The sequence below is a fragment of the Bombus pyrosoma genome, linkage group LG15 (assembly GCF_014825855.1).
Source record: "Bombus pyrosoma isolate SC7728 linkage group LG15, ASM1482585v1, whole genome shotgun sequence".
Classification (NCBI taxonomy): Eukaryota; Metazoa; Arthropoda; class Insecta; order Hymenoptera; family Apidae; genus Bombus; species Bombus pyrosoma.
The window spans coordinates 3,891,211-3,916,024 of NC_057784.1; the positions used below are offsets into that span (position 1 = coordinate 3,891,211).

Below are 24,814 nucleotides of genomic sequence, written 5' to 3' on the forward strand. Positions count from 1 at the left end.
TCAGTACGAATAAAAACCTTGCCGCGAAACGTTCCAAACGAACCAAAACCTTCAACAGTTTTCCAAGTACGAAATGGAAAGTTTCCTGAATTGATTCGAATGGCAACTAAATCGATCGACAAAATGAAATATTTCAAGCGGAGCTTCCTCTTCTTCTTATTCGTTCTGTATGATCTCATGACTGGTTCTCTAACCGAGGAGATAACGTTGAACGTCAACTTGAAAGAACCCATCGCTGTAACCGATGAGAAGTTCCTCAGTCTTACCATTGATCCAGTAACCCTATTAGCCGGGAATGCGCTAAGGTACGTACGTTGAATTTATAACGCTCTCATATCGGCTTTTTACGGTAGCTAACCTTGTTCCATGATAAATGCGGTTATCCTGCTTCGTGACTGAATTTAGAAGATTTTGAAAGCCGCGTCGAATATAAATTCAAACTTAATGATGAATATTTCGCGCGCGATAACGACGCAATCTCGCGAAGGAAAAAGAAAAGAAGCGACCGTGAAACAATTCGAGATCAATTTAAAACCAATCAATAGAATGCCAGGCACCGATAGCTCGTAGAAAAAACTTCCGGAATAACCGTACACGTATAACCTTTGAACGAAACGCAAATCCAATCTAGCTTCAGCGAAATGAAGCGTGTACGTGTTTTAATTTAAATTTCAATCACCGTCGTCTCTTGCCAGTACCGCTGTTATCGATCTTCGAAGAAATCGAAGTAGCGCAGAAACTACGTGAAAATCTTGTACGATTGAGAGAAGACACGCTTATGCGTGCTGAGTTATTCGCAAGTATGTCCAACGACTACAGGGGAAGAGGGTGATGAACCACATTTTTCACTTCTTACTGGACGGAAGCTTTAACATTCAATGCATTCAATCAAACTAATCTTATATTACCGAAATTGTCTTCCTGTTTCATCTTGGAGGTAGACGTGTATTTTTCTACTATCTTGGTAATTTAAAAAATATTCCTTGTCATAATATGAAAATATTGAAAAATATTCAAATATTGTTTGTTTTAAGAATTATGTCTTTGGTTGCACTTTCCTTCAATGGAAACTGCTTCTCTCCATTTCTAGCTATTTTATATAAAAATATTCCTTTCGCGTATCGTGCTTTTTTCTCTGTGATCCTCGTGTGGGCACTTTGCTTGATTTATATCAACAATATACGAATGTTAATGGAATATACGGTTTAATGGGGGTAAACTAATGATCAAAAGGAGTAATTGCTATCTCTTTGTATAGAACTAACTGATATATGTGATGCAAAATTTAAATTGTTCATTTAAAACCTTGTCGATAGAGTGCTCGAATTAAATACACGATTCTTCAAAGTTTCAACCGTTTGTGACAGTGTAATTAATTTATCGATAAAATGGCGTAATATTCAGAATGTATTTTTAATTTTAAAAGACAGTTTTAATAAAAGACAAATAGTCCTGGGTTTGCCTATATATTTCTAATTTTACAACTAGATTAAATTCTGTCAAAGATAAGCAAGCGTTCATATTCTCAAGTACGCAGTGTGTATATCTAGGACCAGATTGCCTAACATTATCGTATCTTTAACATGCGAATCGTGGTCGTTGCAATTTCAGCACGGATTTCGAGAGAAGCATAAACATGGCTAAAGCCTTAGGTCCTGCATATTTACGATTCGCCGGGCCAAATTCTCTTCCCTACTTTGGCGATAAGGATTCTCAAGACAAAGAGGATAACAAAAAAACAACACTATCTGGTGAGCTCAATTAATCCTTTCAGCTTATTTAAATAAATCATATACTAACTAATTAAATCGTGAATGTATCTATTTTCGCTAACACCAATTTCAAGTCAACTTCTTTACACAAACATCAGAGAAAGCTCTATTTCTATCGTTAATAATTAAGATACCAGAGAAACATTTTTCTGGCAATTCGAAAGGAGCTCGGTTAGCAAAGGAAATATTTATATCCTATATTATAAAATCAAGTCAAAGTAGAATAGACGAACGTTGGCTGACTTACGGACGGAAATGTACATAATCCACTCAGTTCGCCAGTTAGTAGATTCTCCTTCCATATACATTCTGCTAACTTGACTACGATACAGCCGATATACGGACCATTATCATGGTTAATTTAGGCAGTAATGTAACGGACGGCGGCTTACAAAGGATCCACATGCATCCGTTCACTTCAAAGTTACATGAACAACGAAACGCCTGCCACACATCTTCCTCGGCCAATTTCGCCACCGATACAACACCGTGGTCAGCCAGTTGCAGAAACTGCCTGAATTAACCTAAACAATGCTTCGTGCACCAGTGCGCGTCCATACACGATACAGACGCGACGTGTTTTGCGAAGAGAAACGAGAAGGTTTACGTACCATAGTTAGACACACATGCATACCATCAACATTCCATCTCGAACTGTAGACACCTGTTTCGTTCGCGGTTACCTCGCGTTACCTCAGCCACTCTCGCTGATTACGTGCAAACCTTACACGCCTGTACCAAGGTGCAAACGTTAGCCACCTAACGAGCTTAGTAATTTAACATTCGCTGCGCGACTCTACGACGTAATCCGATCCGACGCGGTACCAAACTCCGTGTCTTCCACCTGAACCAAATTTCAACCTTTGTGTAGCCTATTTATCATACCTAGCGTACATTCGATGACGCAAATGAATAGGTCGATCGAAAGAGAAGTTGTAATTGGCAGAACGTAGAATACTAAGAAACTTTGAACCTTCTTTAGTTAGGTTGTCTATTGACACAGCGGCTTATACCAGGACCAATTAATTGTACTGTGTAATGTAAGTATCACTTCGTTTTATATTAAATATCGTGTATTAAAATATTTCGAGACAATTTGTTCCAAGTCTACGCAAAATAAAAAATACAAGTGTAAAGATATAATATATAGAATTAATTTATTTAATTTTTACGCATTATATTAGTCAGTTCTTTTCAGTATATATTGCTAGCTCGTGACTACGATAGTAAAGTAATTTTAAACAATACTTTCGCTCTTAGAAGTAATTATAGGAACTGAACCTGTAACGAATAAGTAATTAATCGTACTGGACTAGAAATCAATCTTGCAAACGATAAGAAACATGATGTGATCTCATTTGTTATAACATTCCGATTTTATTCCTAAGGACTGTTTGTTATAGTTCCTCGTAAAACCATCACCGTATTCTATTCTATCAATGACGTTTCGTGATCGTAGCGTCAGATTGGGTTGTAATCCATCAGTGGGCAGGAAAGGCAGGATTGCATGTGATCGACTGCATTTCGCCAGACAATCGACAAAAGGAATCGGAGGAACCCCAAGATCCTGAAGAAATAATTTCTTTCAGCGACCATATGCATTTTAACGCGAGCTGGCAACTAGGATATGGTAAATTAATTCAGCCAGTTGAAACGTTCGAACCAGAATCAGAAGTTACATTCATCAATTCCAGAAGTTTCTTCGTTAAAGATTAAACAAATCGCTTGCGTAACAAATTTAAGAAATTTACGAACGATGGAGTTGATCAGTTTGGCTTTTGACAGACTCGTTCGTTTCACCATGGAAAGGAGGAGATCTACTTTAAGCTCGATTTTCTAGAATGCCAAATTAGATGCGATCTATCAGCTGGTGATTTAGGAAGACAGACGATGGCTTTGCGAAAAGTACTCAACGAATTTCCTAGATATTCGAACAGCATCGTTGCTGGCCCCGATGTCGTGGCTTATAACACCGATAAACAACGAAAATATCTTCGAGATTACTTCAGCGTCGCCGCGCCTGCACTTTCGGCGATCACCTGGCATCCGTAAATTTCTTATCGTTATAGGCTTAATAAAATTTCCTGCGCATCGTTTCACGTGGAAATATTAAATCGGCGATACTATTTTAAATTGATTGCAGCCTGTTTGACAGCATCACTTTGGGAAATGGAGGAGCTTTCATACATCAGGATAATTTAGAGCAGGATAAAGAAGAGATGTTCAGAGTTATAGGTCGTTTCATACAGAATAAACCATTATGGATTGGTAAGAAATTTCCGATAGATAGTTGCGTGTCAGAAATTTCTTGTGGACGTATTAATTGAAAGGTTCATAACAAAATGAACGCTTGTTCGTATTTGCCTTTCGCCAGCAGAGCAAAAGAATACCCTGACACCTTTCATTCTCAAATGAATGAAAGTTTTCAAACAAGTTATTTATCGCGTTACACGTAATCTTTCCAATGTATCTGTAATTATACGATAGGAAACTTCTATCTAATTAAATCATAGGGTTGCAGACCTCGTGACAGAGGTTTCCATAGAAACAGTTCACTTATTTTCCAGAATATCGATTTTTGACAACGCTTAAAAATACATACAGTCGTTAACATACAGTCGTTAATTGTTATTATTTCGTTGAAAGCCGAGTCCAATCCAGAAGAATGCAAAAATTTATTCATCGGAGCGCTGGTTCTGACAAGAAGACTAGGAAACGCTGCAAAGATAAATGTAAAGACGTTCATGAGGCAACCAACAGACCTGACACGACCGATGCCAGTAAGTTTCGCAAAACATGAACGAATCCTCTCGTCAGAAATCGATGATGAATACGTCGATCTATACACAGGATTACTGGGTGTCATTGCTTCACAAGACTCTCGTTGGACGAGAAGTATTCGATGCAAAGATTCGAACCAGCAACGAGAATCACATCTACCTGTATTGCCAATGCGCGAAAGCTTCGAATAAATACGAGAAAGGATCCATCGTGATCTTTGGTGTGAATTTAAGTCCTGAAGATGCCACGATTAATTTCCAAGCAGCCAAAATTACCACTGTTCACGAATACGTTCTTTCGCCGGGTTTCGATGCTGCTAACAGAATGTTTGCCGAGTGAGTATTACGATCAATATGAAATACTTTATTATGATATAAAGATACGAAATATTTTACTTTGCCATGTACGTATGTTCTGTCGCTGTTTAGAACTATTTTCTTAAACAATAAATTGCTGACTTTAATCAACGACACGGTTCCTGAGATATATCCAAATGTTTTGAACGATACAAAAGGCGTGGATCTTCGCCTGCAGTCGGGCGATATTGGTTTTTGGGTTGTTCCTGATCTACAGGTAATAATAAAACGCATTTCTCTATCGTTTTATTTACATACAGTTTGTCGTTACAGTTTGTGAAAATTTTGTACGAATATATCACATGCGTTATAATGTTAGAACATGTAGTATCGCGGACATAAGGCCTAGGAGTTAGCGGGTAAACCACGTACAATGTCGCGAGAACCGAGGTGTTTTTAAACCATAAACAATGTCCCGAGAGCCGAGGCGTCGATGGGCCCATCAATGTGTCGTCGGTCCTTCAAGTGAATAGTTTCGTAGAAAAGGTCTACGTGACCTTGGCCACGAGCGGTCGCGGAACACGCGCGTGGTGGGTCTACGGAAGACAAAAGACATGCGAGAGCAGTGCAGTTTTGAGTTGAGAAGTCAAAGAGTGTGAATCGAGAAGTCAGAGAGTGCGAGTTGTGTTGTAGAGTATAGTGCTGCTAGCGTTGTCGAGAGAGTGTGGTCCGCGTAAGAGAGAACGTTGGATCCGTTGTGTCGAGAGTCGTCTAGATTGTAGCGTATTATTGCGATTAGTTCATATTGAACTACCATCGTTTTTCTGTCTATATTTGTACAATCCATTCATTGTAAATAAATTACAAATATTAGGATATAATAACAATATATTCCATTGAAGATACTACAAATATTTTAAATTTACAATATGAAAGTAATTTGTAAGATAATGTTATAAATTTCTACGTACGTTCGCAGATTACTTTCGAATTCAGAACAATTGTGTTATATCGCAGGGCTAACGAAATTGTGAAAACTGTTACACCGAGCCACTATATATACTCCAGTCAAATGAATTGCCCGATTCTTCCAGGTAAAATCTTGCATGGAGAGCGACGTAACGCAAAAGAAGGAAACTCCCGTAGAAACAGAAATTCTACGAAACCTGAGAAAGGCGAAGGATGTAAGAATACACGTGACCAGATCTGTGAAAGATCAAGCAACCATAAAAAAAGAAAAACGAAGACAGAGAAGTAACATCGCAATATATAAGTCGAATATAAAAAGGGAACTCAAAAGACTGAGGAGATTCGTGAAAAAGAAATTGGACGATTACGAGAGTAGATCGCTACTGAATATCAGAGGATTATCTAACGAGGAAAATAGCGAAATCTCGAAGCAACCTGAAGAAAGCGTACAAGATGGATTACAAGAATTCAAGGAACATCTTTTGCGTTTCAAAAACCTAATGGATTCGAGCGATACGAGGATTGAACTGAAAAAACCGATAAGCGATCTCATCACAGACGCGATTTCTCTAATGTCGAAGATACAGAATACTCTAAGAAGCATGAAGAGTAAAACCGAAAGCAACGAAAACCGAGTAAAATCATCTCGCAGCGTAAAAGAGTCTCTGAATACTTTGTACGATCGTTTGACTCGCACTGACTTGGACGAGTCGATCGATCCTCAAGAGAGCAAGATGGATCAAGCATCTAAAAGGACTAAGAGGGATCTACTCGCCGAGATTGGGGAATCTGTGGACAGTCCTTTACGAAAAGGACCCAGAGACGACGACGTCAAAGAACGTAAACGTGATTCAAAGATTGGATGGTTGAAGAATATTAAAAAAAAAACGCGACCGAGTCTCGTGCAATTTGAAAGCGACGACAGTGAAGAAAGCACTTTACGGAAGATTTTTGATATAAATCCGGTGGAAAATTTTTCAAACGACCATGTATTTTTTGAAGATTCATCTCTAAACAGAGACTATGATTACGTCTCTGCTGGAAACTCTCCTTTGAATAAAGATTGCTCGAGGAACGATGAGCAGAGAAATCGAAAGATCGAAGGAAATTCTCGGAATAAACCTTCGAAGATGGATTACCTGAACGATCATCCATGGACTGAACTTGATGACACTGATGATTATCCTTTTTACGATCCCATAGATTTCATCGAAGACTCAAGGCCCTGGAATGATCCAATGGAAGTAGCTTTGGGAGACTCTACCGAACTGTCGGAAGAGCAAATCTATGAACCTTTGAACAATAATGAGTTTGACAATGAGAACGAATCTAGAATCATAGGAATTGAATCAAACGAAGATGACGAAGCTCAGGATGACTATTACGAATCCAATAATTTTCCAAGGAATCATAGACTCGTATATGGCCCTTTGGTCGATCCTGATGCATTTATTATGAAAACCTATGGGTCTGGAAAAAATAACAGAGCTGGTAATGAGAAGGAATTTAGGGTCGTAGGAAGCCAATCAAACAGAGTTCAGAGAGTACAGGGCGATAAAAGTAGATTAAAAGGAATGGATGATTACTACGAATGTACTGATTTTCCTAAAAACCATAGACCCACATATGGCCCTTTAATCGTACCAGACGCAACCATTCTTCGATATACTTTGACTAGACAGCCATCCAATAAAAGGAAGAATTACGCAAATGAAAAAGCTTCTTCTGATTACTACTTAAGGTCTATTCTGAAAGGATTCGATTTGCCGATCGAAGCTGATCATCCTAGAAATAAAAAACTTAAAAGAGAGGGCAAAGATTTGCAGGCTGTACTCGATCAAGAAATGATTAACGAAGACGACGCGAACTCGAAAAATTGCAACTGCAGAGTCATCAGACGCTCGAAAGGTCGATCGAAGAGAGAGGCTATCGAGTCAATGGAATCTGAAATAGAACAAATCCCAGAGGAGGTAAGCATGGGTTTTAGAAAAGACATAGTTAAATCAGGTGTACGCGACGATACAGACGTAGAGGTGTTCTCAGAACTCAGAGAGGAGCTTTTAGAGAAAGTAAAATCGCAAGCTGAATCTTCGAACCCGAAGATTGGTCGAGATACAATGACACCGTTACAAATCGAAGCTAGCACGAAGGATTTGAATGCAAATACAGCTTCATCGACCCTACGCGATGATTCGGACAAAGAAGAATTTTCAGAATTCAAAGACTCGCCTGTAGAAAATGCAAAATCGTCAAATGAATCTGCGAGCAAGAAAATCGTACAAGATAGAGAAGAGGCGTCGTCGAAAATTGAGAAAGAGGAAAATAATGGGCCGAAGTTTGAGTCAAATATTCCCTCTCTGCAAAACAAATCAGATCTTAAATTTTATTCCCAAATCCTACCTATTGATCAATCGACAATTTTAGACTCGAAAGAACAGACGAGCTCAGCTGGATCTTTGGAAACATTGAAACACGACGAGAAAGTGTTTTTTCATGGGCAATCCGGCAAAAAGAACGAAGAGAACACATCGACTTATACTGCAAGGTATACTGCGGTTGATCAAAGATATTCTACGCCCGATCAAGGATATTCTACGCCCTTCGTCGTTGAAGAATTTGCAAAGGAAAAAGGGGAAACTGAGGAGGCTGAAGAAGCTGAGACTCGGAAGGTAGAGAGTTTAAGCACGACAGTCAAGACGGCCACTTTATCAGAGGAAACTATCGAGGAAGAATCTGAAAACAATTACGATAACGGTAACGCTGCCGGAGCAAGCTCGAAACGAGAGGTTAAACTGGAGCAAGTTCCCCTTGAAAAAGCGAGGCTCGCAAACCGACCTCGCTCACCTAAACAAAGTAAGAAGCAGACGAAATTAAATGTTTCTAAGCCTCAAGAATCTAAACTATGGAAGAGGATAAGAACACTGAAGGGGATAAGGGATCTGTTTCGTAAATTGAAAGAGTCGGGTACTATGTCTCTCCCAAGGTTGAGATCGCCCAAGTACGAGGAACAACGAAGAAATCGAACGGAACGGCTTAAACAATTACGGAAGAAATTAAGTGACAAAGCACAAGTGACATTAAAGAAATACGAAAAAGGTGACAACGATACGGTAGAGAAGGAAAAGGGCGAGCAGAAGAGAAATCTGAGAAGAAGAGAGGTTTGGGAGACGGTCAGAACCAGCGAAGATTTTGCAGATATGATCGATCGCGAGAGATTAGCGTATATATTAATGTACCCACCAATGAAACACGATTTGAGAAGAGAAGCCATTACGAGCGACGAAGTGGAAACGATAGAAGTACCAGTAACTGAAATTATCAGAGCGAAAAATGTCAGACAAAGAGTTTCTACTCCTGATAATCGAAGAAACTTTCGCGACACTACGATTATAGAACATCCTAATCCTGATAAATTAAAAAAGAAGATTATACAATTGACTAATTTATATCAGAGTAAAATATCAAGAGGAGGAAGATCTGATGAAACTAAGGGGAATGATAAGGTTTATTTTGCTGTAGTGGAAGACGTAGAAAGACCACGAATATTTTATTACGAGGAAGATCCGGAAAATGAAGGGAAGAGGAATATGCGGGTAATTCGTTTGTTTCTTATTGTCTTTCATCAGGATCCTCCTTTATTTAATTAATTGTACACTTTTTCATTTAATTAACTTGCTCAACAGGCACTGACGTCGCGTCCCTTCTACAATAGCAAGTACAGGCACAATCGACTGCTACAGAAGCCTTACCGGGAAAGTCTTAAAGCCGCTCAATATACCAAGGAAGAATCAGATGAGTTCCCCGGGAGCAAAGAAATATACATAATCGATCCCTCCGAGTACAAAGGAGGGCATCCTTCGTTGCAGTTGTACAGTCCATCGACATCGAGAACCAATTCACGGGGAAAGATCGCTCCGAAAAATAAGTACGAAGTCAGTTGGGATCCTATCTCCAGCTCCGAGCCTTATAGAATTCGTCAAACAACTGACAAACGCGAAGGAAGAATGCCAAGTAAAAATTCTCAAGAACCGTCGAAGAGCGCTGAAAAACTTTTACAAATTTTAATCGAAAACCTCGACTCTGAGACTACTGACAAACTTTTTAAGAAATTAACAGGACGCAGTGTAGCGGACGACAAAGGCGAACATTTCGCCAATTCGATTTCAAAATCGAAAAAAGAAACCGGAAGAAGACAGTCAGAGGAAGATGAGGAAAGTGTGTCTTTGGATGATGATACGCAAGGCACCAAGAGACGGAGGAAAAACTACCGAGATCTTTCGAAAGAAAAACTATCGGAAGAAAGTGTAGAAGAGGATGAGGAGTCCGAAAAAATTTCTGAAAGTAGAGAGAATTCTGAGGAAAGTGTGTCTGTGGATGACGATACACAAGGCAGCAGGAGACAGAGTGAAAACTATCGAGATGTTTCGGAAGAAAATGTGGAAGAAGATGAGAAGTTCGACAACATTTCTGAAAGTAGAGAGAATTCTAAAGAAAGTGTGTCTTTGGATGATAATAAACAAGGCGGCAGGAGACAGAGAGGAAACTATCGAGATGTTTCGGAAGAGGAACTACAGGAAGAAAATATCGATGAGGATAAAGTAGATGAAGAGTTTGAAAAAGTTTCTGAAAGTAGAGAGAATTCTAACCAAAGTATATCTTTGGATGATGATACACAAGGCAGCAAGAGACAGAGGGGAAACTATCGAGATGTTTCGAAGGAAAAACTGTCGGAAGAAAATTTGGATGAAGGTAAAGAAAATGAGGAGTTCGAAAACATTTCTGTAAGCAGAAAGAATTCTAAGGAAAACGTGTCTTTGGATGATGATAGAGAAAACAGCAGGAGACAGAGGGAAAACGTTTCGGAGGAAGAAATACAAACTGAAAGAGCGGATATTTCTGAAACACTGATTCCTGAAGAAAATACCACAAACACTAATATTTCTGAAGGAGATTCGGAAGAAGAAGCAACGCACATACGAATACGGAGAAATGCGAATACCAGATCAAAAGAAGAATATTTGAAGTCTGTGCCTTCGATTTTAATGCGTAAAATATCGAAAGCAAGCCAGAAGACTGAATTGGATAACTATTTACATGTAAAACAGAGTCCAGGAAAGATCTCTGGTGAAAATCCATCTAAACTGAGAATTGGAAAAGCGAAAGAACGTTTCAACGTAGTTCCTGACAAAAAATTCTACGGTACAGCGGTAGCAAATATAAAGAAACAGATTTATTTAACGAAAAGAAGCAATAACGATGAATTTAAAAAATATCAATATTTTCCTAAAAATCTGAAAATTACAAGTACTTTACCATCGAGGTCATGTAATTCTTTTACTAAGAAAAACTCTGTCGATCCGTATAGAAAACTATTTGAAGACTACCAAAATGAGTCAGACTTCATGGAGAAAGGATCAGAATTGAGAAAAAGCAGAAAACGTTCAAACGATGCTTCTTATAAGGATGAAAATGTATCCAACGTGCAAGAACTTGGTAATGAAAAGAAAAATGAAAGGAATAAGGAAAGTAACAAGGAGGTGGATTTAAAAGAGGAATCACTTTCTAATAAACGTGAAGTATTAATGGTGCTGCCGTGGGTAAAAAGATCCAGCAGACCGCGGAGAGAAACGATAGATCAAGAGAAGATCGGCAAGAATAATAAAGCGGATAAGGTAAGGCTTCACCCTTTGCTTCACCCTTTGTCTTTGTAATAAAATGACAAAGAACTTGGAATAAACGATTTTGAAACTAATTATCTCTAAATTTAAAAGTGCTAAGAATATCCACAGAATATCCGTAAGAATACGAATATAAAAAGATAAAAATATATAAAATATCGAAAGTAATAAAATAGTCGTAATAATACTTGGCGTATGAAGCGAATCTCTGCTTAGATTCTATTTCTTTAATTATATTCATAAAAGTATGAACTTGCACACGTTCATTCTCAGCTTTATAATTACCTACCTATATGATAATATTCACGATACTATTATACTCATTGATTCGTTCGAATCTCTCTCTAGCTATAGTGTTAAAGGTTGAAAAACGAATAATAGCGATTTTGTTTTATCTTCTGTATTAAAATTTGCATAAAATTGAAATGGTTTTCTTTCAAGGTACAACCATTTGTATTGCAACATCTAGACGGATCTTACAACCCAAAGAACCCGATATCCAGTCAGATCGATGACGTCGAAAAATCGCTGATCCAGAAGATACCACTTGAAAAATTTACGGCGAAAGGGAATATTAACAGGAGGAAAAATATAAAGAGAAATAAAAAGGACGATGATGGATTGTCATCGCTTCTACAGAAAAGCATACCAAAGTTAGGGAACGTTGTAGTCAATGGGTTAAATAAAGCAGAGAATTTTACTGGATCGGTGGAACAGTTAATTATGAATCTGGATGAGAAGTTTAACAATACTTTGAAAGAGGAACCACGAGGCAATTCTACGATGTCAGTTGACCCTGGTCAGAGTATTTTTCACAATGCGATAGTGAACGTGAAGAAGTTTTTTATATTACTTAATGGTATCACTAATATTCTTCGAGATATCCATAATCCATGATAATATATTTTTTCATTATTAAACGCTACGTAATTTATAAGATATACATTCTGATTTTCTATCTACGCTATTTTTGTAACTTAATTTTCTAATATTTTAATATCTTTGATCAAATAAAGATTACTGTAAATTATATTTCGTTTCGATGAATGAAATTAATTCTGCTCCCCGATACAAATAAAACACACATTGATGCAATGTGTAATCTATCCTTTTTAAAAACATTACTAAATACAATCTACATAAAACGTGTATGTAACATCGTTTACATTAGCGTCATTTATTGATGTTCCACATGTAGTAAGATACATAACAAGTTTACTCCTTTACATTGCAAAATGCAATTACCTGACACCATAAATTTTGCAATACAAACATATCAAAACACGTATGCAACTTTGAGGGATATATGCATCGGACGTCAAGTTCTACAGTTGTCCATCGATTTCGGTACACATCACTTCGAGCTAAGAAGCAGCTTAATGTTAAACGCTCAACGACTCACCAATGATCAAGAGTGACTTCCGCGATCATCATGCATCCTCCTACTTTTACATGGTTCTTGCTTCTTACGCTCATTGCAACATCATACTCGAAAAGCATCAACATTAACAGCGAAGACATCGAAACTCTTACCACTGACAGGTAACTTTGCTTTTTCTATTCAACAAATCACGTACATTTACCGATCACAAGTATTTGATTACGCTGAGTATTTGATTTTTCTGTTATATTTGAATATATAAATGAAATAAAAGAATTTCTTTGTATTGTCAATATTCTTTCCATTCGTGAAACAACTGGGATCAAATTGTCACAACCGTTAAATGAAATACAAAGTTCATTGTGCAACAGGTGCTTAGAGGATCTTGAATATTCCAAAATCAACCGTTCAGTGATAGTTGAAAAAATGGGAATAAAGTCGAAGCTGAACGTGAACAACACGAACCGAATGAACAACCTAGTACCAGCTATAGCACATGGTTACCAAAGTTAAATTAGATAAAAAGTTTTTATTCGGGAGAATTGTATTCTATGTATGTGCAGTAATGCGTTCAAATATTTATAGACGATAGTGTATGCAAAGTGAGTCCTCGCGGAAACATATTTCAAGTCTTATTCTTTAAGAATGCGGCGGTCTGTTGTAGTAGTACCACATATATTCCCCGGTGAATGCGACTATCATATTTACGAAAGATAATTCAACAAATTTTCTCTAGAATATATTTCAGCACCCCATACTGCAGGATTTGCTACTCCCTCATAAATTCTCTTTATCCTGTACCATTTATCTAGCTTCCCACCGAGTACATCGGAACATTCTTTCGATTTTTCAAACGACCTTCCTTCTTGGACGAATTCCGGATTAGGAACCAGTCTGCTGGGTTGCAAGCGCAAAAGTATGTTAGTCGCCCAAGAGCAACGCTGGCGCAACTGTTAGCGTCAGCGTCGCTTAAATTACACACCGTCAACTTGCTTGCCAAGATGATAAAATTTCGAATTCGAAAGAAAGCACCGAATCAACATAATTTATACTCATACATATATATGTGTTTGTGTGTGCGAATCGCGGAATAAATCGGAAAATCTCGTAGCATTTTCAATGAGTCTTGCAAGTATATTTATTCATCGACCCTTTTAGCTACGATGGACTTTCTTATGGGACCCTGAAGTATTTTAATGAAAACTCGAATCACAACTTGTGATTTACGACTGTCAAGCTCAACGTAATCAAAGATTAGCAAAAATGAAATTATAGCGATATTTATATACATCTGAGATTCTCCAGGATCCCACGACAACAATTAGGGGTAAAATATTGAGTTGTTCGAAAAGTTCGTAGTATTTTCAAAATCGGAAATCTTGCGTATCGTGGAAGAATAGATTAATAATATCGAATCTTATTGTCATCATTTATGTATACTGTTATTGTTTGTTATTTAGCATTTAATGACAAGAAACAGAATATTTTAAAAACCTACAAAAGCTGTTTGAAACAAGTAAAACTCGCCGGTTAAAAGTGCATAGATTAATTAATAAAATTCTAATTCTATAAGAAAACCTTTCGAACAATCCAATATTTTTATAGGATATATTTCTGGTCACTCACTTACCAAGAGGTAACTCGAACGATCCCTGTCACGGCCTTGACTCCTCATATTCCACCGGAAGTACCGGACACCGCAGGAGATCGCGTTTGATTAAATAATACTCACTATTTCACTTTATAAAATTATACACGTATAAGATCGTACCGATTTTACGCATGCTATCGCGATCACGGTCGAAGCTAGACTAATTCAAGGGCGCTCGAAATTCTCGTTCTATTCTCAAGACGATGTTGTGTTTACGACCTTCTAATAACATCGTCTCGCTGCGCATAATTTCCAAACGTTGTTCCTCTTTCCGAGCAGTATCGAGGCCTCACGACAAAAACAAAAGCTCCTGAAATAATACAAGACGATCAGCTCGTCGAAACTTAAAGTAAACATTTAAAGTAAACGCTGTAGAAAGAAATTTACGATTATTTTACTTATGATGTTTGTTATGATTAAGAAATATATATTAATTCTTAGCAGCTATACATTAGTGCATTAACATGTATCTACATTTTATAATATTTTAATTAAATGATTGCTCGGAAGAGCAATTACGAAAAAATTCATTCTTCTTGTATTGTAGTATAGTATATATAATCATACTAATGTATATAATCATATTATTAAACTGTATAATAAGATCACTTTCAGATCATATAATTTTATATAAGATCTTTTCGTATTATTTTGTCCTATTATCCTCTGCAAGTGAAATATCAAACTATAACTATTATATCAAAGATTTTCGCCATTTATTAAAAAATTCCGGTATATGTATTGTTCGTAAAGGTTTTATAAATTGTTTAATAAATCGATAAATTTAATTTTATTTCAATATGTTTCGATATTAATAGTGCCATAGATATACATATGTATACATGTGTTTAATATAAACGACCGAACTTTTTTTCCAGAACTAGTACTACAATCTCAGGTCCTTCGCCAATTCAAGATGAGCCTGACTCCAAAGATGGTAATAAAAGAAGTTTGCTAATTCTGGTGCCAACAACCAAGGGAAAAGAAAATACAGAGTGCCAAAACGAAAAAACGAGACGATGTAAAACACCGTACCGCAGGGAAAATGTTTCCGCACGAATACCCAAGGAATACGCGTTGAAATCGAAGAATACAGAAAACTCTCCAAACAATGAAGGAGATCGTGAATATTTTGTTGGTCTAAAGCCAAACTTGCAACTGCTTTCTTCAAAGAGACCTCTGACAAGACCTAGACTACGCCCAATCACAATAAAAGAAGCAAAGGATCTAACTTCTCGTGACGAAAGTTTAATAGACTCGCTTCGAAGAGAGTTCGCACTCGCAGCTACTACTGTGGGTGCTGCTCAAGAAAATATGACGTCAGAGACGAGTGTATACGACGATGGTAAATTCATTTGCTACTGCAGAGAAAAAGATAATTCTTCTTCTGAAAAAGGCACGTCAGATGTTGCTCCAAAGTCACGAAGAACGAAAAAACCTACAATAACGAGGAAACCTAACAATGAAAATCCACTTATAGGTAGCGTGCAACGCTTAAAACCAGCTCAGGCAAATGTTCCACATCGATCACCTTTATCCAAAAAATTGCCTGCCGCGTACCCTATCGTTTCTCGATATTCGCCTATTGGCTATATACCCAACAATGTGAACCCAATTTCTCCACAGAAGGGACACGAAACAATACCGTACATTCCATACGTTTATCACCCAAATCCTCGACCTTCCATGACCGGGACCCCAAGTCAAGAAAGAACGCCAAATATTAATATTCCATTGAAAGCATTTGGTAGTAGACCCAATTCGATCGTTGAGCAACGAACACCGATTGGTCAACACGATCCAAATAAATATCAACCAACCGTTGGGCAAACTCAGCGTCCTCCAAATATGGTTGGCAATAGTCCGTCTCAAAATACGAATCCTGCAACATCTTCAAAAACATTTGCAGAAGAGGATACTTCGGGTAGTAACGAAGAAGATTGCAATGATCCTGGTTACAATTCGCAATCCGTGCAACCAGAGTCGAAAAATCACTTAACATCGATGGGAACGATCGAACCTTCCAAAAAGGATCCTAATCTACAGGCTAATAATCCTAACACGATTGATGCAATACCTACGGGCTTTGGAGACAAATTCGCGGATGAATACGAAACGACGGACAGCGGAGCCCTAGATTACTCCAATATCAAGGAAGTTACGGCGACGTACTTCACGTCGAAAGTCTATGACGACGAAACTGGGGACGACGGATTCAGCGACTACGGTGATCTTATAAGCAACACGGAAACTGCTGTGAATCCAAGTTCGGGAGAGAATCGTTATTATGATGTCAATTTGCAGAGTAAGCATAATGATCCGACAGAAAATTGCAGAAAATCTGCAAGTGCTGGGATGAACTTGCATACGAAAGATTTAAATAACACGGAGGATTCTGATCAAGGAAATGACGAGGGAAATGTTGTGGGCAAAAATAATCCTCTTTGGAATCAAGATGAATCTGCAAACGATGATTCGAACGAGAATTTAGAATCCAATGTGGAGAATACACAAGAAGACACGAGAGACCCAAATGAAGCAAATAACGAAAGAGATCTTATGTCGGGAAAAAGTGATCCGTATCTTAATGAAGAACCTCGTATCAATAGCAAGGAGGCTGTGAGTTCAAATTCGCAAGAAGATTATGATTCTAATGTGAATTTGCAGAGTAGACATAATGATCCTATAGAAAATTCGGGAGAATCTGAAGAAGATGAGCTGAACTTGGACACGAAATATTTAAATGACGAAAACGATCCTGATCAGGGAAATAATGAAGAGAACGTTGCGTTGGGGAGAAATAATCCTAATTGGAATGAAGAAGAATATGCAGATGATGATCCAAACCAGAATTTAGAACCTACTTTGGAAAGTACAGAAGAAAATGAAGAGGATTCTGAGCCCAAAGAACCTTCTCTTACAGAGGAAACAGGGATGTTGAATTTTGAAGATTCGAAAAACTCAAATGAAGCCGATACGTCAGCAAGGGTCGATGATAAGGACGATCCATCGAACCAGAAATTTTCCGCCGAAGATTCTGTGAGTGAATTGCCAGAAACGGACAATAATGCTGGCTCGTTAAATAACGATTACGAAATGGAAAATGTCGAAGCTAATAAGTCTGAAGAAAGAGGCGAAGGAAGAAGTCCAGACGAAGGTTTTATAAATACGGACAATGAGAAGGTGGGAACAGAACGAGTGACGATCCAGAACAACAAAAATGAGGACGATCCTTCCCTACAGCCGACCTTGGAATCAAGCAGAAACAACGATGATAATATAGAAATAAATGATCCATCGAAACAGCTACCTTTCTGTGACAACACGTTGCTCCAGAAATCGATAAAAACGGTAATTAATAGCTTCGCCACCGGTGACTCGCCTGAAATGGATGGCAACGAGAATGAAGAAACGGTGGGTTCCGCGAAGGGCGAAGATCTACTGCCGGAAATTGTACAAGTTCCGAACTTGAAAAGCATTTTGTCCATGCCGTCGATAGAGAACACTGTTCTGGATAAAATAAAGAATCTTCTGTCGAAAGTAACGGGAACGGATAGAAAGATTTTTGACACTGACTGGGCCACCAACGTGATCAAAAATAATTTACGACACACGTTATCTGCTGCGCCTAGTTCCAAAACAGAACTTCCACCGATGACTGTCGAGGAGCATCAATTCAAAAATGGCAAATGGGTGACGAATTTGGTTACACTGGAACCTTCGAACGAAGAAGATCGTGCTCAGACAAATTTACAAAAACTGCAGGCTCGCGTTAAAAACGTTTTGCGTGACCCAGCTGTTGGTTTACAGGCAGCTAAGAATCCTGCTGTTCAGAACATGATCGTACAAAGCATTCGACATACCTTCAGGCCGAAAAATGTAACAGACGATGAAAATTTCGATTCGATTATTCAAAGCACATTGAACGACGAAGTAAGCATAATGGAAATGGAAAATGAAGACATGCCCACGACAGAGGATATACCTGAATCTACCACTTTTGATATTTCGAATATCGATATGAATAAGCTTCTGGATATTGCCAAAAGCGAAGTGGATGTGGACGATAAGACAGAAAGTGAATCCACTTTACAATCGTCTATATATGAAAAAGGTATGGAAAATCAGGAAACACTTTCTTCGATGGAATCTTCGGATAAAGAAATGATAGGAGAAGCAATGAATTTTGAAACAGAGGATGCTACCAGTTATCCAATCACTGAGATAGATCAGGGTACAGAAGAATCTTCTCAAGAAAATGAAACACCGAATAATGCAGAAGAAAGTGAGATAGAAGAATTTGAGACGACAACGTTGGAAGAAATTCCTGAAGTTGCAACATATAATTCGATTTCCACCGAAAATTGGAACGTTGCTGCTACCTTAGGTACTCGAGACAAATCTCTATCTACGGAAACAGAAGATTACACGCCTGTAGAATATGATTCTCCGTCAATGAATCCAGCAGAAAATGCTGATGTTATGCATACAGAAGCGGCTGAAAGTACAGAAAGATCGATGGAATTGGAAAATAAGAGTTCGACAACGGCGCTTTACGATGATGATGCTACTTCCGTAAACGATTTTACTTATTATTTGGGGAAAATCACGAAGAAAAATGAGAATAACGCGGACGACGTGCAAAGTCTTCAGAATTCCGAGTTGTTTTACATCGGTGACGGTGTCAAACTACCCTTGGAGATAAGAAAACTGCACGATGGTTCTTACACTTTATCGATTTCCAGGAAGATCTGCGAACAACTATTAAACAAGGAGTGCCCTTGTTGCGTACCCAAGAAAGGTAACATTCTTCGAACTGTGAAGCGAAATTTAGAAACGGAAAATGCTGATAAGACAGATGGAAGAATTTTCAAACGCGAATCGATGAAATCAGTTTCACTGAACGAACGAGAAAGATGTGATTCAGCTGACGACAGCTTACAGATTTTCTCGATGCCCGTGGAAACTTTCGCGAGAAGATACAATCTATCTCTGAACTCGGGGAAAATGCAAACTGCGTGGAATTTTGGCGCGGAGGAAAAGATTGATGAGCGATCAAAAAATGATAAAACTAATGCTGATGCCAAAGAAAGGAGGATAAAAAATAATGCACACGATGATGCAACAAACTTTGATTTTGAGAGGTATCGATATCAACGTAACACCAATGAAGACGCGGACAAACGAGTAGAAATAGTGACAAATGTATTAAATTGGTTAAAAGACATAGTATTAAATACAAATAATAGAATATAAACATATTTTTATTATTTTAAAATGTATAATGTATGTCGTTATTCTATAAGTTACATGATTACATTTGAATACCTTTTTATACTTCAGTATGTTATATTTGTTTTCTAATTTTCCTATATTGTGTAAAGAAAAAATAAATAAAATATATGTTTCAAAGAATTTGAGGAAGATTAAACCCTTCTCAATTCTTCTTAAATAAATAATTTCAAAAATTTTGTTGGAGAATAATAATACCAACATATATTTATCGCTTTAAATACTTCTCTTTTTATCCTTTATGTCTTTTAGTGTCTGTTTTTTATTACCGTGTAAAGATTGGTGATTCATACAGCAATGACGTAATCCTAATAGTTACCTAGAATAATTTGTGATTCGACTGGAAGGTAGCTTGGTTATGTTTGGCAGATACGAACTTCTGTCAACATAGCAAAAAAATGGGCTTGTTTGGCAAATCTCAGGAAAAGAATCCGAAAGAAATGGTTAGAAACAAAATGAAAATCTAATATCTATTCAATCATTTACAATAAATCGTATTTCAGGTTCAAGAATGGACACATAAATTAAGGAAAGAAGGCTATCAAATGGATAGACAGGTTAGAGGTAAGCCGTTACTGGTAGTATTTTATAGAATGTATTCTAACGCAAATAACATTCATGTACAGCAATTCAGCGAGAAGAAGAAAAGGTAAAACGTTCTTTAAAAGAAGCAGCAAAAAAGGGTGACAAGGATGTCTGTAAAATTCTAGCAAAGGAAATAATACGCGCACGTAAAGCTTGCAACAAGCTTCACACGTCAAAGGCACAAATGAATTCTGTTTCGTTGCAAATGAAGAATCAATTAGCAACGATTAGAGTTGCTGGTTCAGTCCAAAAATCCACAGAAGTGATGCAAGCAATGCAATCATTAGTAAGAGTACCAGAAGTAGCAGCGACAATGAGAGAATTGTCAAAGGAAATGATGAAAGCTGGTATTATCGAAGAAATGTTAGATGAAACTATGGAATCTGTGGAAGATTCTGAAGAAGTAGAAGATGAAGCAGATGAGGAAATTGATAAAGTAGGTCATCTGGATATGTTTAAAGAATATAAACGACATACTAATAAAATACATAATATATATTACAGATTTTATGGGAAGTAACTGCAGGTCAATTAGGTACAGCTCCTGCAGTTGTTACAGAAGCACCAGGATCTGTTGTAGCATCTACTTCTGCAGAAGAAGAAACTGAAAAAGTAGATGATAAGGAACTTGAAGAAATGAAAATGAGACTACAAAGTCTCCGTAGTTAGGTGTAATATATAAATAATTCATTTGCATTGACTTTAAAATCAGCTTGTACTTATTGGACATATACATACATAATGTACAAATACAGTGAAATGTGAATGCCTACCATATTTTAATAACATTTCTTAACAATATCTAATCAATGCTTTTATATTAAAAAATAGTCAAAAGAAAATAATTATTATAAGAATGAAAACAAAAATTTTTATTTCATCTACACAGCTTTTATATCCAGCTTTTATAATCTGTGCGTGATTTTTAGGCTGCCACTATATTTCAACTCCATGCGAAAGTCATAAATACAGAGAAGCTGGCTTCTCAATTATATTACGTTGAAAGATATTCTTAATTTAATTACAATCACCAAAATCTTGTATTTATTTGTGTTATATATACAATGGTGTTTATTGTTATTGATTTGTGCACTTTCTAATTACACCTCTCACATATACTAATACAATAAAAATAATGCAAAAGCATTATATAGATCACTAATAGATACATGTACACAAAAGGTCATTATATTATTTACACATGCATAATTTTAAAGTTGCTGAGTTCAGATATTTTCAACTTCAGTATTTTGATATTAACTTATACTAAATCACAGAATTGTAGTATTTTATAGCAAACTATGTATCCCAAATTTGATATTTGTGTAGAGCATCCTCTTGGCATATTGTGTAAATGTACGGACTATCAAGAAATAGTAAATAAATTCGGATCTTATGGCATTGGTACAGAACACTATTTACTACCTAAGGTGAATGTAGGTAAGTAAAAGTACAAATTCACTCAATATACAATAAAATTAAATGATATCCTGATTTCAATCATTTATGCTAGAATCAATTGCTTCGGCAAAAGTTTTGTGGATAAAAAACTCTATCAGATTAGGTGGAGATTTCTCTAAACCATTACTTCTTTATCCTCGAGAACAACCAAATATTAATACTTCTAATGTAGATAAAATGTGGATACCTATCATGCCAGACTTAATACCTTTGAAATTTATATTCCGTAAACTTTAAACTTCTGAAACTACATTGTATATTTGAAGAAAATATGCAAATTGATTTAAAAAATACATCCTTAAATTGTCTTCATCTTATATTTCAATATCTTGTCAAAAAATTTTATTGCACCATAAATCTTTTTACATATTTTTTTTTGCAACATAATATCACTATATATATACATGTACCATATGTACATACATACAAATACAGACACATTCACATAAATTACAAACTGAAATTATATCTTGTTCCTATTATAAGAATTTAAGATACAACATCAATTACTTTTAATCGTAAAAAATTTGTAAGTTCTTAAAAATCTTTATAACAGTACTATATCTTTGTTATTTAAAAATGTATGTTTCAACAATAATAAAATCAAATGACATAAGAATGATTGAATAGCTTGCTACACGTATCATTTGTACTCTACAAAACTTTTTGTTACTTTAGATATATTATTATCATACCTATCACCATCATGTTATAAATATATAATAAAAATAATATATCTTAATTACCACTGTCTAAATGGTATATGTCTGATTTCTCTTAATATATAAGTAGCTGTAATGTGTATAAGAGTTTAGAGTACTTATATTTAATTATATACTCTTAAAAATATTATGATTTATTTATATCTTAGCAAATTTACAAGTGATCAATTACCATATTAACAATTGCAAGTTTCATCTGTGCTCTAGCTCTCCTAGGTAATCTATGCATATGAGGTGCTAATTTGCGCAGAAAATATTTGACTTCACTTCTAATAGGAAAAATTGTTCTTCTCATTGTTCCTGAACCTTTTCTACGTCTCACAGGTTTTTGCTCTTTTGACGATAAGCATTCTACTTCTTCAAAATCTTCATAAAATTGCTCTTCTTTCACATTAGCTGCTTCGTCATCTAACACTTCCAATGTATGTGGTAGTACAACTTCCTCGTGTACTTCTAATTCTTCAGTTACTACTTTACCTTCTGTTTCGTCTAGAGAGGTTGACAGAAATTCAACTAAATTTTTATCTGTCTCTTGTTTGCTCTGTTTTATAACTGGCAATGTGACTGAAGCTTCACCATTTTTCACCCACACTTGCTGTCTTGTATCAATTTCATTAGACGCAATAGGAGTATGTGTTATTTTTGGCCTAGTTTGCTTTTTCATTGCTTTCATCTTTTGTTGCTCCTGCTCAGGAAGATCTATTTTAATTAATAAACCAGGGGGAATACTGGATAAACTATGCACTGGAATAGGAGCACCTAAGTTTGATATATCACCAGTAAATGGTAGGATTACTTTCTTTATGTTACCTTGTATATTATTTGAAATATTTGATGTAATATGATTTGCTATTGTTATGGGTTGAAATTGATCTGTGAATTGAATTTTCCAATTGGAAGTAGGAGGAAGTGGTAATTTTCTTATCACACGATTTTCAATATTATTAGGATCAGGCCTTGGAATGTTAATAAGAGTTGGCCTTTTAGATTTCCCACGTTTCTTTGCAAGAGGTGTGGGCTTATTATCTACCTTTGGTTTTTTACTAGATACTAAAGGTCTTGAAAAACCTTGCCTTTTAATTCCTTTAGCTGTATTATTACAATTAGCTTCTTCTAACATATCTTGGTCATCTTCTATCTTTTCTGTTGGATTGTCACACTCTAATTGTGATATATCCTTTATAGTTGGAACTGCATCGCATGGTCCGACTTTATGAAAACTTTGTCCTGTTTGAAAGTGTTTTGAACAAAGTACCAACTTTCTTATTTGATTTGGTGACATTTTTAATAAATCCTCTCTACCCAAAAATTGACACCATCTTAAGCACCTGCCAATTTCATAAGCAGGAAAAGGATGGAACTTGTATCTTTCTATTTTATTTCTTGGATCAGATCTTGATCTACCACAAGCAGCACATGCTTGACTTTCTAAGACAGCAGGTGGTAAAGGCTCTAATTTCTTAGATTTGTCTGAGGAACTATATTTTGATTCAAACACAAATTCCATAATATATTGTTCAGATCCATCCATCTGATCAGGGTTTCTGATATTGGGAACGGCATTGTCTATCAATCTGCTTTTATAACCAGGCATAAATTGAGAACGATCAAAATGTTTTGAACAAATGTAACAAAATAAAATTTCTTTTCTTGTTAATCTATAATACGAATCTACACCAACAAAATCAAGCCATTTCAAACATCGAAATTCCTCGCCAGGGAAGTGATGAAATGTTACGCCGTCATAATCTAAATCTGATGGATCTCGACGAGATCGACCACATAATACGCAGGTTATGTTGTACAAACTCTGTTTAGGATCATAAATTGAAGGTACTGCCGTACAATTTAATCTGTCAAGATACTCATTTAAAAAATCCTTCTGTTCGAAGTGCTTAGAACATACCATTCGTTGAAGTAATTGTTTCTTTGTAAGTTTATACAAATCTTCGCGACAGCAAAATTCCAACCACTTTCTGCATCGAGCTTCATCGTTAACGGGAAATCCAAAAAACATATATTCTTCTTCTTTATTGTTTGGATTCATACGCGAACGACCGCATACGACACACGGATGTGGCATCTTTTTAAATTATTCTTCGCCTCTATACATTCGTCAAATAGACAATTCCATTTTGTCACAGTTTCATGAAAAATGTTAACTCTTAATCAAACGTTTTCTCAAACGTCACAGTTAACACATTTTTCAAGAGATTTAAAGTTAAA

At 36.5% G+C, this 24,814-nt stretch overlaps 5 protein-coding genes across 6 annotated transcripts; 4 read left to right on the plus strand and 1 right to left on the minus strand.

Annotated features, from left to right (window-relative positions):
- The first annotated feature begins 18 nt into the window (after positions 1-18).
- On the plus strand, positions 19-12,393 carry LOC122575889. Its single transcript, XM_043745378.1, has 11 exons — positions 19-305; positions 1,612-1,751; positions 3,232-3,402; positions 3,613-3,820; positions 3,916-4,040; positions 4,419-4,552; positions 4,623-4,888; positions 4,982-5,126; positions 5,944-9,411; positions 9,502-11,490; positions 11,938-12,393. The coding sequence occupies exons 1-11, from the start codon at positions 100-102 to the stop codon at positions 12,391-12,393; spliced, it is 7,308 nt and encodes a 2,435-aa protein (XP_043601313.1). The 5' UTR covers positions 19-99.
- A 535-nt stretch (positions 12,394-12,928) lies between these two features.
- Positions 12,929-19,784, plus strand: LOC122575707 (uncharacterized protein PF11_0213-like). Its single transcript, XM_043745033.1, has 3 exons — positions 12,929-13,038; positions 15,407-17,055; positions 17,173-19,784. The coding sequence occupies exons 1-3, from the start codon at positions 12,929-12,931 to the stop codon at positions 19,782-19,784; spliced, it is 4,371 nt and encodes a 1,456-aa protein (XP_043600968.1).
- Positions 19,785-20,108: 324 nt separating this feature from the next.
- On the plus strand, positions 20,109-21,485 carry LOC122575740 (charged multivesicular body protein 3). The gene is made up of 4 exons (XM_043745110.1): positions 20,109-20,263; positions 20,324-20,384; positions 20,447-20,841; positions 20,910-21,485. Exons 1-4 carry the CDS (start codon positions 20,219-20,221, stop codon positions 21,072-21,074), a joined length of 666 nt encoding a protein of 221 aa, XP_043601045.1. The 5' UTR covers positions 20,109-20,218; the 3' UTR covers positions 21,075-21,485.
- Positions 21,486-21,635: 150 nt separating this feature from the next.
- LOC122575745 lies at positions 21,636-22,692 on the plus strand. The gene is made up of 2 exons (XM_043745117.1): positions 21,636-21,845; positions 21,919-22,692. Exons 1-2 carry the CDS (start codon positions 21,707-21,709, stop codon positions 22,101-22,103), a joined length of 324 nt encoding a protein of 107 aa, XP_043601052.1. The 5' UTR covers positions 21,636-21,706; the 3' UTR covers positions 22,104-22,692.
- A 9-nt stretch (positions 22,693-22,701) lies between these two features.
- Positions 22,702-24,680, minus strand: LOC122575719. Of its 2 annotated transcripts, XM_043745064.1 has the most exons (2): positions 24,495-24,680; positions 22,702-24,398 (listed from the first exon to the last, which is right to left on the minus strand). In XM_043745064.1, the coding sequence occupies exons 1-2, from the start codon at positions 24,669-24,671 to the stop codon at positions 22,743-22,745; spliced, it is 1,833 nt and encodes a 610-aa protein (XP_043600999.1). In that variant the 5' UTR covers positions 24,672-24,680; the 3' UTR covers positions 22,702-22,742. The 2 variants fall into 2 exon arrangements, with proteins under 2 accessions (XP_043600999.1, XP_043600998.1); XM_043745063.1 differs by having other exon boundaries at positions 22,702-24,680.
- Positions 24,681-24,814: the final 134 nt, after the last annotated feature.

Excerpts from the sequence above, each read along its gene's own strand:
- LOC122575889 (XM_043745378.1), top strand. The coding sequence starts at position 100 with ATGGCAACTAAATCGATCGACAAAATGAAATATTTCAAGCGGAGCTTC. Across the intron at positions 306-1,611 it reads TTAGCCGGGAATGCGCTAAG|CACGGATTTCGAGAGAAGCA; the intron begins GTACGTACGTTG and ends TTGCAATTTCAG. Across the intron at positions 4,553-4,622 it reads ACCTGACACGACCGATGCCA|GATTACTGGGTGTCATTGCT; the intron begins GTAAGTTTCGCA and ends ATCTATACACAG.
- LOC122575707 (XM_043745033.1), top strand. The coding sequence starts at position 12,929 with ATGCATCCTCCTACTTTTACATGGTTCTTGCTTCTTACGCTCATTGCA. Across the intron at positions 13,039-15,406 it reads GAAACTCTTACCACTGACAG|AACTAGTACTACAATCTCAG; the intron begins GTAACTTTGCTT and ends CTTTTTTTCCAG. Across the intron at positions 17,056-17,172 it reads TACACAAGAAGACACGAGAG|ATGATTCTAATGTGAATTTG; the intron begins ACCCAAATGAAG and ends CGCAAGAAGATT.
- LOC122575740 (XM_043745110.1), top strand. The coding sequence starts at position 20,219 with ATGGGCTTGTTTGGCAAATCTCAGGAAAAGAATCCGAAAGAAATG. Across the intron at positions 20,264-20,323 it reads AAAAGAATCCGAAAGAAATG|GTTCAAGAATGGACACATAA; the intron begins GTTAGAAACAAA and ends ATCGTATTTCAG. Across the intron at positions 20,842-20,909 it reads CAGATGAGGAAATTGATAAA|ATTTTATGGGAAGTAACTGC; the intron begins GTAGGTCATCTG and ends TATATATTACAG.
- LOC122575745 (XM_043745117.1), top strand. The coding sequence starts at position 21,707 with ATGTATCCCAAATTTGATATTTGTGTAGAGCATCCTCTTGGCATATTG. Across the intron at positions 21,846-21,918 it reads ACTACCTAAGGTGAATGTAG|AATCAATTGCTTCGGCAAAA; the intron begins GTAAGTAAAAGT and ends CATTTATGCTAG.
- LOC122575719 (XM_043745063.1), bottom strand. The coding sequence starts at position 24,671 with ATGCCACATCCGTGTGTCGTATGCGGTCGTTCGCGTATGAATCCAAAC.